At 39.3% G+C, this 20407-nt stretch overlaps 1 protein-coding gene across 2 annotated transcripts in view; it reads left to right on the top strand.

The window, feature by feature from the left end:
- Positions 1 to 6260, top strand: part of PCNX2 (pecanex 2) — a 99086-nt gene extending 92826 nt beyond the window's left edge. For both annotated transcript variants that reach the window (XM_087967884.1, XM_087967893.1), the window contains 2 exons: positions 4074 to 4534; positions 5185 to 6260. In XM_087967884.1, coding sequence (XP_087824010.1) covers positions 4074 to 4534; positions 5185 to 5355 — 632 coding nt within the window. In that variant the 3' untranslated portion in view covers positions 5356 to 6260. The remainder of the gene's footprint in view (positions 1 to 4073; positions 4535 to 5184) is intronic.
- The last annotated feature ends 14147 nt before the right edge of the window (positions 6261 to 20407 follow it).

Below are 20407 nucleotides of genomic sequence, written 5' to 3' on the forward strand. Positions count from 1 at the left end.
CCAAGTAGATTTTAATAGAAAACACACATTTATCACATTATGTATGCATGCATATATATATACTGTGTGTGTGTGTGTGTATATATATATATATATATATATATATATATATATATATATATAGAGAGAGAGAGAGAGAGAGAGAGAGAGAGAGAGAGAGAGAGAGAGATATATAGACACACACACACACACACACACACACACATACACATATTTGTTTTTGTAGATTTTCATGGGTACAGGTATGTAGGTCTAGGTGTGTTCGGGTCTTTTCCCGTGTAAGATTAAGAGTATCTTGGCGATGTTTCGGCGAGGTCCCACTCGCCATCCTCAGGCTGGTGCTTCCCCTTCGTGCCAGTGCAAGCAGTGTGTGATCGGAGCTGCCGTCTCTATGAATACTGGTGGTTGGATGGTTGCGCCTGCTGCCTGCTGCCTCTTGATTGGTTGATGGAATTGATGTTAGTATAATGGGCTGTGTGATGGCCTTGTGAGTTTTGTTGTGGACATATCCTGGATCTTGTGCTGTAATCTCCTGGGTGGTTTGTTTTGTAGTGATATTTTTTCCATTAGCCTCTTGTGTTTTAAAAGGCTTGGGTAATGGGTTGTGTGATGGGCTTGTGAGTTCTTTTGTTGTGATATCCTGGATCCTGCATTGTAATCTCCTGGGTCGTTTGTGTTTTGATCTCTTTTCCATTAGCCTTCTGTGTAGTAACGGCTTGGGTAATGGGTTGTGTGATGACCTTGTGAGATTTATTGCTGTGGTATCCTTGGTCTTGTGCTGTGATATCCTGGGTCATTTGCTGTGTTGCAACTTCTTGAGTTCTTGTGGTGTAATTTCCTGAGTTTTCTGATGTGATGTCCTGAGCGGGTGGCTGTGATGTAGCATTCTGAGTTTTAGTCTGGTTTCGAGTTTGGGGTCTGGGTCTGTGTTCTTGGCATGTGTCAGCTTGTTTGGTTTTGGGGCTGAGGGGTGTGACAGCTGGTGAAGCAGCCGTGGTCTGTTTTCTGGATGATGGTTGTCCTTTGTTTATAGGATGGGCTTGGGCCTGGGTCTGATGAGGGGGATTGGTGGTGGTGTCCCGTGTTGTTTTGGGTCTGGTGTTGGTTTTTGTGGCTGGGACTCATTTGTTGGTGAGGGCTAGCTTCCAGATGTCTGGTAGGCGGGAGGTATCGTCCCATCTATTCATGTTATGGAGGTGTTTCTCTATCTCGATGGCTTCCCTGATTATTCTCTTGCTGGAGTGTTCAGTGTTGGATATTAATTTGGTTCCTTCGAAATTAATTTTGTGTCCTGTGGCTTTAAGGTGCTGGAAGAGGGAGGAAGTATTTTCTTCTCTTCTGACTGCGTTTTTGTGTTCTGCGATGCGTGCATTTATTCTCCTGTTGGTTTGTCCAATGTATGTGGCTGGGCAATTGTTGCATGGTATTTCATAAACTCCTTGGTTTTCTAGCTGGATCTTGTCTTTGGGGTTTCTTAGGATGTTGGCTATTTTTTGGTCAGTGCTGAAGGCTGTCCTGATATTGTGTTTGTGGAGAATTTTGCTGATTTTATCTGTGGTGCCTTTGATGTAGGGGAGGAGTGCGATACCGTTGTCTTGTCTGTGTCTTGGTTTTTTGGGGGTATCTCTTTTCGGATTAGATTGATGATAGTGTTTCTTTGGAATCCGTTGGAAATTAATATGTTAGTGAGGGTGTGTAGTTCTGTTGTCAGGTGGTCTTTGTCAGCTAGGCATTTGGTTCTGGAGATGAGGGTCTTGGCTACGGAGTTGATCTGTGCAGGGTTGCCAGCTGTCGCAGCACAAGATCCAGGATATCTCCACAACAAAACTCACAAGGCCATCACACAGCCCATTATACCAACATCAACTCCATCAACCAATCAAGAGGCAGCAGCACAGCCAACCAGCCCAGCACACCAGCCCCCACTACCAGTATTTATAGAGACGGCAACTCCGATCACACACTGCTTGCACTGGCACGAAGCCGAAAGCACCAGCCTGAGGATGGCGAGTGGGACCTTGCCGAAACGTTGCCAAGATACTCTTAATCTTACACGGGAAAAGACCCGAACACACCTAGACCTACACACAAACACACACACACACACACACATGTATATATATATATACACACACATACTGTACATTATTATTCATACCACTTGAGAGTGAGTTATACTGTATTGCAGTTCTCTTTATTTTTATTTCCACACCAACAACTCTGAGATACTGTGAGCTAAAAAGTGGTAGTCATTTAGGGATTCCCACAGTTAAGTGAAGACTTGCTGAGAATCTGAATTATACCTACTTGCATTCTCAGCTATGGCATAATTTTTGGCACTAATTCTGTCAGGAGCCACAAAGTGAAACAAAGGTTTACAAAATGCCCTTGGTTCACATTAATAAGTATGAATAACTGAAGCTTTACTACATTGCTACATCTATTATTAGATCTATTACAGTATTACTACTACTACTACTATTACTACTAGGAGCATGGTGGCACACCTTGTTAGGACACTGGCTTGACAAACAGCAAGCCTGTGTTCGAGACCTAAGTGCTCCATGGGGTAGCGTGAATTTCCATCCTTCACTCCAGCTCCTGCTGGGGACAAGAAAGGACCCCGTAACTGAGTGTCCCTCAGGAAATGGTGATGTCAACAACTAATCTTTTCAACCCAGAAGCACCGCAGAATGAACTATACTACTACTACTACTACTACTACTACTACTACTACTCAATAATGTAGAGTAACATAAGGCAATTCTGTGAAGCATATTAGACTTGTCTAACTACGTACACACCAGAGGTGGTATTCAGCAGGTTCTGACCAGTTCTGGAGAACTAGTAGCGGACATTTTGAGTAGTCCGGAGAACTGGCAAATACCACCTCTGACTGGAGATTTTAGAGTATCCTTCCCCTGCCACGCCCACCAAGCCACGCCCACAGAACCGGTAGTAAAAAAAATTGAATCCCACCACTGGTACACACCAGATTATTTATTTATCATCTATTTATTTATTGTATTTAGAACCTTCCCCAAGCCCCAAAAACTCTAGGCTATGTATAATATAAGGAAACAGAAGAAATAAAACATAATAATTACAGTAGATCAAAATCACTTTCAGAAACAAGAAGTTGGCAACAAACAAAAACCGAGATAAAGTCCAAAAATGGGGGCCACAATAAGTTAACTTAGACTGAAAACAAATTGAAATGAATGTGTTTAATTTGTTTGTGGAATTGTGGTAAGATGGGGCTGCATTTATGTCTGGTGGAGACTATTCCACAAGGTGGGAGCTACTGCAAAGGAGGCTGCCTCAACCATGCCCCATCTACCTTGCAAAGAGATGGAGGCTTTCATTTTGGCAGGCCTTCTCTCGATGACCAGACAAGGTGGGCAGATTCAATTCTGTCAGTGTATGTTGTTGATTCTCCCACTGCTAACTGACCACTACTGGAACTCAAAACTAAGCAATTCATCTAAAAAAGTTTGCAATAACAATTAAGCAGAGATAGGAATTCAGGTCTCAGACATAATCTAAGCAGCCACTGCATTAAACTTTGTGATAATGCAAGCCACTCTAAACTTACTGCAATAGGACAAAGCCATACAAAGCTAAAATATTCTTTCTGGAATAATTACTATTCAACATCTACTAAAAAAAATACTGTAGGTTATATGATTGGCCAGATTAGCAACAATGTTTATCCTTGAACCGTGGTGGGGCAGTGGTTAGAATGCAGGCCGGTTCAAGATTGACTCAGCCTTCCATCCTTCCGAGGTTGGTAAAATGAGGACTCAGATTGTTGGGGACAATATGCTGAACCTGTAAACTGCTTAGAGGGAGCTGTAAGGCACTAGGAAAGTCTACGTGCTATTGCTATTAAACCTCTTTCAAATTTTCTGATTAAGCATATTTATTAAACTGGTCTCCTGGAAAGAATTATTTGTGAGTAGTGTTTTTGCAGTGGGCATTCACTGAATAGTGGGAATATGATCTGAAGGGTTTAATTAGGGATAAGAGTTTCTACAAATGATTTTCTCTCTTCATTTCTTTTTTGTTTAAAGGCAGGAGAAAATTCAGGAGCCAGTCTGCTCAGACGCATGCTGCTTTAAATCAAAGGCCCCCTCGCTCAAGTCATTCTGGTCCAATCTTAGAGAGTCATCCCCCCTTCATCCAGACTTCCACTTCGGCTCATGAAATTGCCCCAAGACTTTCTGACAGCCAGCTCTCTTTCCACAATTCAGCAACCTCTGTGTTCTCCCCAACCGCTGCCATCCCTATCTTGGGCCAACTAACGGTGCAGGAGCAAGCCGGCGCTGTGATCAGGTCTAGTCTGGCCTCTTCCACCAGCTCCACTCTCAGCCTCTTGTTTGGTAAAAGAAGTTTTTCAAGTGCGCTGGTCATTTCTGGCCTCTCTGCAGCTGAAGGAGGAAACACTACAGATACCCAATCATCCAGTAGTGTTAACATTGCAATTGGGCCATCCGCTAGAGCAGCAAACCGTAACAAGCAGGAGGCTGTACGGGTAAGATATAGCCAAAAAGATGAACTTTATGTCTTATTCTGTCCTGGAGGAAATCTGTCTTATGTAGTTGTTAAGATCTGTAACCAACTGGATGGCAATTAATCAATTACTGCCTTATTCTGCCATAGGGATTGGGCATTTATGGCTCCCGAGCCATGTGTAACTACAACAAATGCTTGTTTCTATATATAATTATATTAAAATTATAATATGAAAGGGTCCAAGGAGAAAGGTGGATTAGGCAGCCACTGATTAACTTCGTGTTTAAGTTATTTGAGTAAGCATCACCAACACTGTCACTTCTCACGCTCCACAAAAGTTGTATCAGCTATAGCTACATCACAAACAACCCCTGTTACCACTCAGTCTTGGATCGGTTTTGTTCATTACTCCAAATCTGAAACCGAACAATATTTAGTAAATTCCTGAAACTGTTTTTCCAAGTGCCCTGGGTTGTTTTTGGTTTTCTGGTTTTAGTGTAACTCCTTCTGTTCTAGATTATTCTGAAACCTGAGAAATCAAGGTGAAAATATCTGGTGACCCATGTACAAGGTTGAGCAACATGGCCTCCAAATACTGACCCTTTTTGGCAAGGCTTCTTTGAACGGAGTTGTTGAAACACTAATAACACTGTCTCTCTTTGTCAAAAGCAATTGTCTGATGATTATGAAGCAACTGATACGGCTGAATCCAGACAGCAAAGGGACCTCAGAACTACTCACGCTTTCCTGATAAGCCATATGATGGAATGCAGAAGGGCCAGCCAGGAAGACATGGCTCTAGAAGATTCTGCTTCTCAACACAGCCTTTCCGAAGAGTAAAAAAGAAGAGGCTCACAGAAGGGGAAAATGCCTTATAAAGCTGATTTAAAAATAAAATAAAATTGGGTTAGTTTGCCAGAGGAATGAGTAAAATGAACAAAAATTAAAGGATCTATTTTTTTGACCCTTTCACAAGAAAGCCTTTCATTAAAAAAAAATGTAAGGAAGATAATATCTCACTAATAATATTTAGTGCTACCCACATCACAGGTTACTGGAATTCCAAATCTGATTGAAAAGAAAATCGATCTGGCCATCTATTGTTGGCAAAGGAACACTAGGCAGTATTATTGGGGTGATTTGCAGGGAGGGCCAGGGGCAGATTACATGTTTGATAGTGAGACTGAAAGCAAAAGAAAATCTGAATACGGTTCAGTGAAAAAAGCACATCAACATCTGTCTCTTGTCATAACCAAATAGATGATTGCATGCTAAATAATTGGCTTTTTATACATAATGCATAAAAAAGGATTGTTTGTAATTGAAGCAATGAATATGGAACAGGAAAGAAAGCTGCCTACTCTTGAGATTAGTATGCGGAATCTTTAAAAAAAAAGTCAGAGGAAAGCTGTCTTTGTTTGAAGTGTTATGCAGCTGACATTTCTGTGCTGCAACATATTAATTGTGGAGGTGGCCCACTGCATGCAGCCATAAGGAAATTGTCCATAAAAGTGCCAGGCAAACACACTGCTACGAACCAAATAGAGCCGATGCATGAATAGCCTTCGCAAAGCCAACAGTGCTCCTTATTTGCAAACAAATGCAGCTTTCTCTGTTGTTCATCCTCACAACAAAACTCCACGCCTTTTCCTGCAACCGAGAAACTTAACAACTCGAAATTGCTTTTGTGCTCTCTTACATGAACAGACTTGTCGATTTTTTTGTAATTAAAAACTTTACAAGTACCAGTGTCTGGTTTTGTTATTATACAAAATTTGCGTATTTTACTACAATAGCGATATATTTATGGAAGATAGCTTGCTGCTTTGGGGTCTTTTTCTTCCCTTCTACTTGTTTTTCTAAGGCACGTCTTGTTTTGCACAAAGTGGTGAGTGCTTATAGGTATTTCTTTGAGGAGCTTGAGATGATGCTGACCAAGATCTTGCCTCATTTTTTTGCTCACAGCAGTAATTGTGGGGTGGGATGGATTGAAAATGATTCAAAATAATGTAGCAGCCAGGTTCAAGACAGGTGGGATCCTAAGCCTTGATTCTCCCAGGCCAACTTCAACCATGAACGCATGTTGGCTCAGGTACAACATCTAAGGGGCTGGGGGAGAAGATAGTAAATGGGATCAGAGAGACATGCTCCCCCTCTGTAGCTCTTTGCAGCTCTCTTCTGAGACTTGGGTGAAGCTTTTCTTGTCACTACTAATTCCAACAAGATATTTAGCTACCCTCCATCCCTCTGTCCCCTCCCCAATTTCCCCATGGTTTTAAAGTGAACTTCAGAGTATAGTAGTCAATAGAATGAAATCCGTGCACCCCAGTTTTGATACAAGTTGCATTGCAAGCTATTCTTGTTTGAGATTAGTCTAAGCATTAGTCTGTGGAAGGAGGCCATTGGCAATAAATCTAAGACTGTCTTCCCACAGGGTTCTTGTGCTGTCATAGCTCCAGAACCCAACACACACAATCTGAAACAACCTTTATGCCAATCCAAAGTGCTGCACAGCCAGACAAAATTCTCATCTGATATGGGATTGAATTCTATGCTAGTATAGCATAGAACTAGCATAGTTCTTTTATACTATAGAACTAATGTAATAGTAGTACTATAGTATAGAAGTAGGCTGGTATAAAACTTCGGCAAAAAGAAATGTTCCATGATGAATCACAGCCAGGGCAGCTGTGTTAGGAGATATGTGCCGATTTATGGGCAAAAAAAAAATGCCTTTCATATGATAATTCCAGCAAACACATGAACAACTGTTTTACAGTGCTTCAAGGATAATTTTCTAACGTCAGACAATTCTCTAATAGTTGGAGGCAAAGCAGAAAATGATACACCTGTCACACATTCTCTGTGATTTTAAACTTGCATTGTTTGCTTCTAATTTTCCTGGAATGGATTCAAGTAATCTTTCATGCACAAACCCACAGCTGTCCCATGTTGATTTTAAGGGCATTGTTTACTAAAGTCACAAACAGCTCAAGAAGCACACCAAGGCCCCATTGGTGCTTGGCAGGAGCTTCAGTCTATTTATTTTTTACATAGCATTTTTTGCACAGGGCATTTTTTCTGAATCTATCTTGCTCCTCCCAATATTTTTCCTAGTACTTTCTAATCCCACCATTTCAAGCCATTTTCTTTGAATGTCAATCTAATTTTTAGCCTCTTTTCCCCAAGGTTTTACTATTACTGAAGATACAATAGCAGTAGCACTTAGACTTATATACCACTTCACAGTGCTTTACAGACCTCTCTGAGCAGTTTACAGAGTCAGCATATTGCCCCCAACAATCTGGGTCCTCATTTTTACTGATCTTGGAATGATGGAAGGCTGAGTCAATGCTGAGCCTGTCAGGATTGAACTCCTGGCTGTAGACAGAGTTAGCAATAGCAATAGCACTTAGACTTGTATACCACTTTATAGTGCTTTACAGCCCACTCTAAGTGGTTTTACAGAGTCAGCATATTGCCCCCAACAATCTGAGTCCTCATTTTTCCCACCTTGGAAGGATGGAAGGCTGAGTCAACCTTGAGCCTGGTGGGATTTGAATTGCCAAATTGCAGGCAGCCAGCAGGCAGCAGAAGTGGCCTTTGCAATAGTGCATTCTAACCACTCTGCCATCACATCAAGTGACAGTTTGGGATGTAGTCATTTCCTTAAGACAGATGCAAAACTTTGGGCATTCTTCCAGTTAATTCAAAACTTTTTTCTCTTTCCCATTTTCCTTCATCTTTATTGTAAAGTTCTTTAAAAGGTCACAAAAAGTGATTAACCAGGGATGACAAATCCCAGATGAACAAGTATGTTTGTATTTATGTATGTATGTATGTATGTATGTTTGTATGTATGTATGTATGTATGTATGTATGTATGTATGTATGTATCTATCTATCTATCTATCTATCTATCTATCTATCTATCTATCTATCTATCTATCTATCTATCTATCTATCTCTATCAGTATCTATCTATCATCTATCTATCATCTATCTATCATCTATCATCATCTATCTATCAAACTTACTAACTTGCCCATCTCCCTCACTCACAGGCTCTGGACTCTGACTTTTAACTTCTCAAATTGTAGACATTGTTTTGTCTACTTTCAACACCTAGATACGCCTCTGAGTAACTCCAAGAATATTTGAAATGAAAACAACTCATTCTTACAAAGTAGGGGAAGGCATTATATTTGTGGGTTTCAGCTAGCAATTTCAGTCGTGAGAATAACTGTTCAGAAATGAAAAGTAGATGCAATATTCAATCAAGGCAGGGATGAAAGTTCAAGAAAAATCTCTTTTGGAACTGCCTGAAAACTGGCGAGATCTGCAAAACAGAACCCACAGTGATCTGCACATGATCTGCTTGAAAAGTTTATTGGACACTTAGAACAGTTCCTTCTTATGAGTGATGATCTACATTAAGGGGCTCCAAGCCTGGCAACCCTAAGACTTGCGGACTTCAAGTCTTAAAGTTGGCATGTTTGGAGATCCCTAACCAATGTGAAAGATCTCCAGGAAGTAACCTTTATCATCATCTAAAACCAGGGTGTCAAACTTGTGACATGTTGTCACGTGACATATCACAACTTCCCCTCCTTTGTTAAACCAGGGGTGGGTGTGGCCAACATGTGATGCATCCAGCCGGTGAGCCCTGAGTTTGACACCCCTGATCTAAAACAACCACAAGAAAACTTTTAGAAGCTTCAGGTGATTAGGAACTAAATACTATGGAACAATGAAAGAAATAAAAAAACTGAATTGTATGGCCACAATCTAAAAAAAAATAGGTTCAACTAAATATCAACATATCTGACATGCTGATGTTCCACAATTAACGAAGAAATCAAAGTTGAAAAGAGTTTGAATATTTCAGCAATTATATGAACTATACTTCCATATGAACTATGAAATATAGGAAATAGGAGATTCTCAGTCATCCAGGTCATGGTTGTCCCAAAGTGTTTTTTCAAGAGGCACCTTTGGGATAGGAACTAAGGGTTTTGGAATGAACTTCCCAGGTCCCAGACTGAAAGATTATTGAAAATCAAGGAAGATCTTAAACCTAAAGTGCGTGCGAGTAGAGTTAAGAACATTTCTGAGCCCAAAACATTATGTAAGGAAGAAAGGGGGGGAAATCCAAAAACAAGAACTGAAAGAGTAAGAGAAAGTATATGAAACATTTGGAAGCTGTTGTTTCTGTCAAAGGAGGATTTGCAGAATGCTGACTGAAAGTGTGTTTAAACTTCTGCACCTGCCATGTTTAATCTTTTCTTATTCTGAATCTGTCAACTGCACATATAAATATTCATTCAGAATTGCAGAAATATCTGTTTACCTTTGTCCCATGTAGAGGTTGTGTCAGCTTCTATTTCACTTAGGGATTCATTGGAACGTACAATTTGACCAGGAATGTCTAATTGTTTGCTCTTGTATGTACTTTGTTCTGAGCCATTGGATGAAGTTTGGTATTCTGGCCATTCCGTGGCCTAATGGAATCCCTGACTGAGCAGATAATCATGGCCTTGAAGGCTCCCAAGGTTTTTCTGCTTAGATTTGCTGAGCCTAACTGAGTGTGTACCTTTCTTCAGAAGTGGAGATCAAATTATATGGCCAATACCTGGAGGTTTCAAGAGCCAATCAGATTCCAGGAATCAGGGACATTTTGTCAAACTTTACTCAATTGTGATCTGCTTGAGTTGAACTACATATGACAGCCCTAAATACCTCTTGCCCCATGGCATACAAAGTGATTGTGCATGTTGAACATGAGCATAGACAGATACCTTCATAAAGCATGCGCATAAAAGGTGCAAGATGAATCTTACTGGATATAATAAAGTCATCACTCAAGTTAATGCTGTAATGCTCAAGAGAGAAAATAATTATTGGCTTCCTCCTTGATTGGATTCACAACAAACCAGCTAACAACAATTTGTCACCTCACAGTTGGCTGCAGCCCCTTTGGAAATATACATGGTGTTAATGTCCAGACTGACAAAACCTCTTGAGACAGGTTCATCAACTTGTCACTTGAGGAAATGGATAAACTCTTTCATACCACTATTTATTAGGTCTGTTCATAGTTCAAAAATGATTTGGAAGAAGTAATTTTGGCATCATGCAAACACAGTACCTCTTTGTCTATCATTAAAACAGCAACTAGAGTAAGCTTTTTTAAAAAAGTGCAACTCCATGAAGGAATCCTTAATTATTCTATTTATACTTTGTTGCAATCCCATAGGACTTTTGGTAGCCTTACAAGAATATAAAAATCATAACAACATCCACTGTCCTGTTAAAATCATACAAAATCTGAAATGTTTAAAGAGCAGAAAAGTCAAACGTCAGAGGTCATTCCACCTGGAAAAAGTTCCAAATTTAACCGCTTCCAGAAATGGCCAAAATCAAAGGTAATTATTGGCCGGTTTATAAAAATTACACAAGGCCATAATATTATTTGCTTTGGCCTTAGCAAATTATGTCCATCCAGCTATTTGCAGTTTATTTAATGAACTTTGATTGAAGGAACAGCGGCTTCATGCAGTTTACATAAGTTATTAGTTTTCTGATGCATATAATAGCCCACCCCTCCCCCCAAAATCTAGCTGTATTTGCCTAGTTGCAGGCACTCTCTAGCCAACCTAGGCTGATTTATTTTATTTATTTTTATTTGTCAATTGCTTACAAGATAATAGGTATAAGTAAAAACATAGTTATGAATACATGGATACATATAAGAAAAATAAAAAATATAAAAGAAACAATAGGACAGGGACGGTAGGCACGTTGGTACGCTTATGCATGCCCCCTACAGACCTCTTAGGAAAGGGGTGAGGTCAATAGTAGACAGTCTAAGGTTAAAGTTTTTGGGGTTTGGGGAAGAAACCACAGAGTCAGGTAGAGTATTCCAGACATTGACCACTCTGTTGCTGAAGTCGTATTTCTTGCAATCAAGTTTGGTGTGATTAACTTTGAGTTTGTATCTATTGTTTGCTCTTGTATTGTTATGGTTGGTTGAAGTATTCATTGACAGGTAGGACATTGCAATGTATGATTTTATATACTATACTTAGATTGGACCGAAGGTGGGTAGTTCTAGGTTTTCTAGGTCTAGAATTTCGAGTCTGGTGGCATAAGGTATTCTGCAACGAGTAGAGGAGTGGAGAATTCTTCTTGTGAAATATTTCTGGACTTTCTCAACTGTGTTAATATCAGATACATAATGTGGGTTCCAGACTGATGAGCTGTATTCATGTATTGGTCTAGCAAATGTTTTGTATGCTCTAGTTATTTGTGCAATATTAGCAGAGAAAAAGCTACGTAAAATTAGGTTAACAACTCTTAACGCCTTTTTGGCTATGTAGTTACAGTGGGGTCTAGCACTTAGGTCATTTCAGATGAGTGCTTCAAGATCCTTGACAGAGTTTGGATCATCAACAAGGTCTTGACTATTCAGCCTGTATTTTATTTTCTGATTTTTTTTGCCAATATGTAGGACAGAACATTTATTTGTTGAGATTTGAAGTTGCCATTTGTTTGACCATTCTGATACATAGTCAAGGTCTTTTCGAAGGGTAGCAGTATTGTCTGTGGTGTTGAATAGCTTTACATCATCAGCAAAGAGAACGCAGTTGCTCTTGATATGATCACAGAGGTCATTTGTGTAGAGTATGAAGAGAGTTGGTCCTAGAACACTGCCTTGGGGGACACCACTGTTGACAGAATTTGATAGGACGCTCCCAATTTTGACCATTTGTTGTCTGTTTGACAGGAATGCTTCTATCCAGTTATGCAGGTGTCCAGAGATACCATAAGATTTTAGTTTTAGGAGTAGTTTGTTGTGTACCACTGAATCAAAGGCTTTACAGAAGTCTATGTAGATTGCGTCTATTGCTTTGCCCTGATCGAGTTGTGTAGTCCATATGTTTTTGCAGTGTATCATGCAGTTTACATTAGTTATTAGTTTTCTGATGCAGATAATATCCCGCCCCCACCTCTAAAGTCTAGTTGTTATTTGCCTAATTGCAGGCAGTCTCTAGCCAACCTTGGCTGATCTTTAAAAAGTTATTCAGTCAGACTTGTCAGCACTTGGAGATTATCAAGAAATCCCAGTATAAGTAAAACAACGTAATAATGCTAGGCACATCACTCTATATTGTTAGTAAAAAAAAGTGGAAGTGTCCATGTAGTCTCTGGAAACAAAACTTGACTTGAGGGTGATTTAGCTTTTACACTGGCATGTTCTTAGTCTTACCCAAATGAATATGTGGAATTTTGAAATCTGAAGTAAAGAGGCATCTTGGAAAGATAAATTGTGGCAACAGCATGAATAAATGAAAGCAGCCTGTGAAATGGGATTTCAATGAATGGATGCCTAAGCTTCAATTTTGATGAATTACAGAACCATTTGCAACTCTTTAGTGAAGTACAGTACAAGCTGTCTGAGAAAGCATTTAAAGAAGCAAAGTGCTAAATGGAATAAAATGACAGATCACGAAATCCATACACAGTTGGATGTCTCCCTTGAAAGTTGTGCAGAAAGTCAGCTGTACATGTTTGCCATTAAAAAAAGATAGCTGCAGCATTTGGAAAAGCAGTTATGAGGGAGGGGGATCCTTTAATCTCCACTGAGATTAAATGTTTCTGAATAATGTTGCAAATCACTACTATCTAAGGTACTTCACTGGACTATTTGCAGCTGAAGAAAATAAAATCCACTGAATATTTTCTCAAGTCCTTTTGCCATGAGCAGGTTTAGCCTAAAGAGCTAGGATTCAACTCTTTCCTCCTAAATTCAAATTCAATTCCATTCCATTCCATTAGCTTTTTATGTATAAAACTTGAGATGTTCAGATACTTTGGTAATCTTACTGCTCTCTAGACTTATGAAAACAATATAGAACTTCTGCAAAACTCTTTTTTAAGCCATACATACACATTTATATAGACCAACTCACACATCAAATATTGCGGTCAATTCTTGAGGCTTCCGGTTTTGCAAGGCTTGGCGGCGGCAGGAATTTGCGATCCTCTGCGATTCCTGCTGCGCTCGCTGCCGAGGTTCCTCCAATCCAGATGGATCTGGAGGATAGGGCTGCCGTAGAGGCAGCCGAAGAGAGAGGGGATCGGATTTGGGTTTGGGGTATCGCAAACCCCCTCCTCAGCCGGCAAAACCCCTTTTTCCCAAGGCGGTGGAGCGGCGGTCAGCAATGGCCGCCACAAAGAAGCCTGCAGCCGGGTAAGATTTGTGCAGGAGGAAGCAGATGAAGGCGAAAGTTTTGGCTGAACCGGGACTAGAAGAAAATTTTAAATACCCTGGAAATTAAATCATTCGAAGGATACATTGTCTCCCAAGGAAGATCGTAAAAGCGGCGAAAAAAAAGCTGAAAGGGAAAGTTACTTTCTTTTACTCTCCCTTCCCACAGAAACAGCAGTTGGAAATCTGGAAAACCTGCTTGGGCATAGAAGGTAAACTTGAAATTTAAAGCCAAGGGCATAAAGGATTTCTGGACATTGGAACTAAAAACTTAAAATTCTTTTTATTTGCTATAAGTGGAAGGGAAGAGGTAAAGATTTATTTTAAGATTGTACTGAAGGAGATTGCTTTGAGTTTACAAGATCAGAAATAAAAGGTATTACGACTTCTAGAAGATTACTTTGGAACTGTGTATTTGAATTCTACCCTAGGAAGAGAAAATATAGAAAGAAAGTGCTAAATGAAACTGTTTTGATTTGGTTTGCTTTGTGACTTTGGGATCTTTGTGAACTATTTCTTGAAAGATTAAAGATATTTGGGTTGTTTCAAAAAAGGGGGAAAATGGCATTATCTTTTGAAGAATTACAAATGGAATTTCAAAAATTGAAAGAAGAGGAACAGGAAGGCATGGGCTCTTCTGGATCTATTTTCTACTTTTTAGAAATGGCGATTTCTACCTATCAAGAAATACAACAGCGACAGGAAGGCTGGGATCAAGAAGAAGAAGCCATCTTTAATGGACAAATACTCTTAGTGGAGGAAGAAAAGCATAAGGGGGGTAAAGAAATGGTGAATTCAGGACTTAAAAAAGCAACCAAGAAAAAGAAAAATAAGATGAAAAATCGATATGATGTCAGAAAGTAACAGAAAAGAGAACAGGTTTTTTTCAGAGATAAGGGGTAAGATATAATTTTATAAAAATGATTCTGCAAAAGTACATAAGATTGTATGGTAGATATTAGTATTTGAAATTGAATTAGAAAATTAAAATATTATATGAATTAATAATGCATTAAAGGGAAGCTATGAAAATGTTTAAGATTTGATAATAGAGTTTAATTTACTATGAAATATTGCTCTTATTATATTATAAATTCAATATTCCTTTTTTCTTGGCTTTACTATTACTTATTAAATTTAATATTATTGGCTTGTTTTATTATTTTGAAATGTAGTACTTAGAATGTACGAAGCAGAATCAGTATGGAAAGTATGTATTATTTTAAGTGTAAAATTTAGGGAAAGATAAAAAGTTGTCATACTTCAACCAGTGGTTACAGGAGAAATATTGTATTAGAAAGAAAGGAAAAATAGATGATTGAAAGAAAACGGACAAAAGATGCAAGTATAATTATTTAAATTGAGAGGAAATAAATAAAATAGAATTAAAAGAATGAATAGGAGAGAGAAAATATATAGAAAATATAGAATGTTAAATAAGATATGAAATAGTATATTATGTGAGCACGAATTTGATTTATGTCTGTACAAAAGATCTAACGCTGGGTAAGCCGCTTTCCAAAAAGAAGTTTTATGTATTTATGTTTTGTGTAATGTTTGTTTATGTTTGAAAGGATGTTAGAAGAGAACTAATATATATAATCTAAGGCAAAAGAAATACAATTAAACAGAAGGAAAGGGAGCAGTAAAGAGAAGTTGGGAAAGGATATGAAGTTGAACAGATAAGATAAATATATATATTAAATTGTGTTTGTATAGAAATGTGATAATTTGGAATTATCTTGTTTTTAAATAAGATATTCTGTGTTTTTTTAGAAAAAGATATTTTATGTTACTACATCCTATGTTTTGTTTGTTTGTGTATGTTTTAAAAAAAATTAATAAAATTTGTTCACAAAAAATAATAATATTGCGGTCAATTCTTGAAATATTGACAAGAGAACAGCCTTGGTACCATTATTTTGGTAACAGTTTTGCTAACAGCATATGCTGCAATTATTTTAAGAGATTTCTTACCATTAGCCTTTCAATGTTACAGTATCTGTGTTTGTCTTGAGCACCAGGAATCCAGGAATGACATTCCTATCCATCATTAATGGTGTCAAGTTATCAATGTGCACATTGTAATTTTGAAGTTAAGGGTCTAAACTTATTCCACCACTAGTCTTATTTTCCTTCTGGTGAGTAGATCAATTATCGTTCCGTTATGCTAGTGCATGATATTTTCACAATGCTTGTGCTATTAAGCTAACTGATGATTCTATACAAACAAATTAAGTGTTCTTAAATTGGTCAACAACTGCTTGCTTTGTATGGAAACATGTGTGCTGTTCTTAGTCAATAGAAAGCAGTAATGAAAACAGGAACATATTTCAACTGCTATCTATGAACATCAGAAGTATTTCTCCATATTACTGCTTTTTGCTACAAGTTCCAGACACATTTAAGATCTGCCTCTGTATTATGAGAATAATTTATAATATGTGCATTACTGAGATCTGGCTGGGACAGGAGGGATGGGGAGGTGATCCTCTGTCTAAGATATGCCCAGCTGGGCTGCAGATGTGGCACCAGCCAGGTCCCCAGAGTAGAACTGGTGGGTTGGCAACGATCATCTAACATACTTGGGATGCTACAGATTGCCAGATGTGAGACCCTATGTTTTAATTTAGGCATTAAGAAGGGTTAGTTGGGACTCTTGTTCAGTCTCTGATGAGTAGCAACCTCCTTGCCTAAGTCTTGACTCCATGGCCAGATTGGCATTAAAGATCACTAGACAATGCATAAGTGGGGTAATTTGCCTGACCTTTTTTTTTTTTTTTTTTGTCAGAGCAGTGGCAGCGTGCTCTGGAATTGGAAGAGATACTGGTTTCTCTACCATCATGGTCAGATCACTCTGTGATCACCCTTCAATTCCCTGGTACTACCCCACTCCTCAGAGACAATGAGCCTATTAGATCAGCCACCCCAGAAGACTGATGGACTTATCTGGGTTTCAGAAGGAGTTTGGGTTTCCTCTGGAGCTTTGCTGGCTGAGGAATTCTGGGAGTTGAAGTCCACAAGTGTTAAAGTTGCCAAAGTTGGAGACCCCTGCTCTGGAAGATCTGCTACACCTACTGGCTTAAGACTTGGTGACCACTTGGAATAGGAGAGCAGTTGTGAGTTTGGACTGGATCACGCTTAAGCGACTTCTCTGCACCCATAGTTCCTGGAACTATACATGATATAAGAATTAAGGAAACTGAAGAGGCTGAAGAGATGCCTAGAATGCCACTGAAGAACAAGAAGTGATAATGATCAAACACCAACTATTTTATGGCAGCAAGGGTGGTGAAAGGTATTTTTTTCCTCTCCACGTTTATTGTATCCATAGATAGTTGCCCAAAGGCCTGTTTCAATGACCCGATCCCTCCTTGGAAGGGGGAAAGACTGGGATTCACCCAGAAGGTCACTGAGTCTGGAGTTTGATCTGGCTTGAAGAAGTGGACAGGGCTCTTGAAACTGCTAATTCAGATGCTTCTGTTTTAGATCCATGCCCCATTGGCTGGTCAAGGTTGCCTGGAAGAGGCCATGTGATTGGATAAGGGTGGTGGTTAATTTTTCCTTGAAGTAAGTGGTTGGTGTGCCCCCTTTTCAAGGGGCGGTCTAACTAATCAGGACAATTTTTGTCCTATTTCCATCCTTCTACTTCTGGGGAAGACTGTGGAGAGTCAGCTTGGAAGCCATTTTTCTTTGAGAGAGTGGTTGCATGGATGAAACAGTTCAGTCAGGGTTCAGACCAGGTTATAGGGCCGAAACAGAATTGTTTGTGCTCTTGAATGACCTCTGGCAAAAATGTTAAGGGGGTTAATGCATTCATCTTTGCTCTTCTTCATCTGTCATTGGCCTTCAATACCATCAATCATGGTATCCTTCTGAACCAGCTTGGAGGGCCAAGGGTGGGTGGCCCTATGTTGTGCTGGTACTTCTTCTTCCTCTTGGGTTGGTTCCAATAGATGTTGATGGAGGGAAGAGCCCTATTTTGTGGGATAACTCAGCGCTTGGTTCTTTCTCTTCTCTCATTTAACACAAGGCCACTTTCTCTCATTTAACACAAAGCCACTGATGGTTAGGTGTGAGATACCATCAGTATGCTGATAATACCTAGCTTTTTAGCTCCATCCCAGTCTCTGGATGTCTTGTCCCTGTAGGGGCCTGGATAGAATGTAATGGGCTTTGACCCAATCCTGGCAAAATGGAGACTTTGGGTACTTGAGCTTTCCAATGATGTTTTTCCTGGATGGGGTGGAACTGTCCCAGACAAACCGGTTAAACAATTTGGAGGTCCTCTTGAGTTCACAGCTCCTGCTAGAAGATCAGTGGCAGCTGTGGCTAGGGGGCCTTTGCACATTTTTGGGTTGTGTGCCAGTTGTGCCCATTCCTGGGAAGCTTTGGTCACGGTCACTCGCGCCCTCATGCTCTCGTTTGGATTACTGCAATGTGTTCTAACCGAAGCTGCCTTTGAAGAGCACTCGGAAACTTGACCTGGTGCAGAATGCAGCTGCACAGATAGTAAACGGTATCAGAAGTAGTAACTATACTACTACTTCAGCTGCATCAGTGTGCTTATGGATGCAATTCAAGGTGCACAGTACAAGCCCTTCATGTCATGAAACTGAGTTATCTAAGAGACTGTCTTTTCTCAGTTGTCTCTACCTGTCCAATCTGGCTCAAATGGTTGGGCATGCTACAGTTCCTATTAGCCAAGGAATGCTGGCTAGTGGGGACTAGGAGGTGTTTTCTCCCTCTAGAGCCCCCAGTCTTCTTGGCCTTTCATAAGGCCTTGAAGATCTAATCACATCCCCAGACCTGAGCCCAAGTGTGGTGAGGACTCCATTTCTTAGTTACATTTATAACTTGATTTTTCTTAGCTTATATAGACACAAACACAGAGAGACATGCAAATTTGTTTTCTAGCTAATTTTATCATTTTCGACACCCAGATTCACTTTGCTAAGAGCAGCTATAGAAATGGAATAAATAAATGAATAATTTTAGCACACATCTTATTCTCTAGCGCAGTTTTGACTTGGAGAAATCAGTCATAATGTTTAGATATTTTATCGGGCGAGCTGCTGAGAGTCACCAGATTGTGCTGGAATATTAATACAATCAATCAGGCTGTGTCAAGGGGAGACTTTCTATGCCATTTGTTTAGTCATTTAAGACAAGGCTACTTTACCACACATTTGACTCACTGAGACCTTTATGACCTGCAAAAACCTATTTTAGCCTAGCTAACAGAAAAGTGTTAACTTGAGGTTCCAGAACCCAAATTTAGAAACCTCTGAATGCAGAGATTTGCTGTGCTGTTAATCTATACCCCTCTTTCATTAAGTTCGATGTATATTTTATGTCAGGAACCACCACATTCTGCAGAATGCTTTAAGCTGTATGAAACTGATAAGAACTACACATTCTGCTAAAATACACAGCCAAAAATTGGAAAGTAGCATTGTAATGCATTTAAATACCATTATAAACTGATGCTAAATATGTGGATGTCTCCACCAGGTCTATGTATGCTTTGAAAATGATTTGAAAAGACTCCAAATGGTCCACATTAATGCAGTACTTCCATCTTGTTCATTAAAGCAGACTTTGTGAGTTTGAAAAACGTTTATGGAGAAAATTTTATGTATGAGATTGCTAAGAGTCGAAAATGACTTGATGGCACCTAATCAATCTGAAAAAAAGTTGTACCTGCTTTGAGGCACCTTAAAATTAAACTAATTCTTAAAGCAGCCACCACTTTTGTTCTAGATTTATATAGGAGCCAGGAAAAAAGATTAAGTTTATTGAAAAAGTAGTGCCAAATGCTTGTGCTGTAACAAGGTCTATTCCAAATCATTTTTTAGGTATGTACACCAACAAATCATACACGAAAGGGGGAGAATGAAAAGATTGGTTGTAAAATGTTGAAAAAAACCTGCAGTGGGGGATGTCTGGAACATGCAATAATTCATAGGTCCAAAACCAAGGGTACAGAAGCAATAGAAAAGGGCTATATTATAACACAATTGATTTTTCAGCGTATGAAATAGCATTTTAAGTTCTTTTGCCAAATGTTTTGGGCTTTGCTAAATGTTCAGATTACAGGTAGTCCTTGCTTAACGTTTAAAACAGCATTGGAAAAAATATTTATGGCCAGTCCTTGCATTTATGACCATCACAGTATCCTCATGTCATGTGACCAAGATTTAAATGCCTTTTCTTCCCTTTTATTTATTTTTTCTTTTTGCTTGTCTTATTTTTTACTTGTTTTTGAAATGTAATAAAGTTACATTTAAAAGGGATTCAGGTGCTTCGCAACCTGGAGGCATTTATGCGCCCCACAGTGTATTACAGTGCCCATGGCCATATAATGACCATAAAGAGCTGTGGTGGTGCAGTGATTAGAATGCAGTATTGCAGGCTAATTCTGCTGATTGCCAGCAGTTCGATCTTGACCGGCTCAAGGTTGACTCAGCTTTCCATCCTTCCAAGGTTGGTAAAATGAAGACCCAGATTGTTGGAGGCAATATGCTGTAAACCACTTAGAGAGAACTGTAAAACACTGTGAAGTGGTATATAAATCTAAGTGCTGTTGTTATAATCACCATTTGCATGCTTCACAGCCAG

The sequence above is a fragment of the Notechis scutatus genome, chromosome 1, assembly GCF_049901735.1.
Source record: "Notechis scutatus isolate UNSWTSFEM ecotype Mainland chromosome 1, rNotScu1.2, whole genome shotgun sequence".
Lineage (NCBI taxonomy): Eukaryota > Metazoa > Chordata > Lepidosauria > Squamata > Elapidae > Notechis > Notechis scutatus.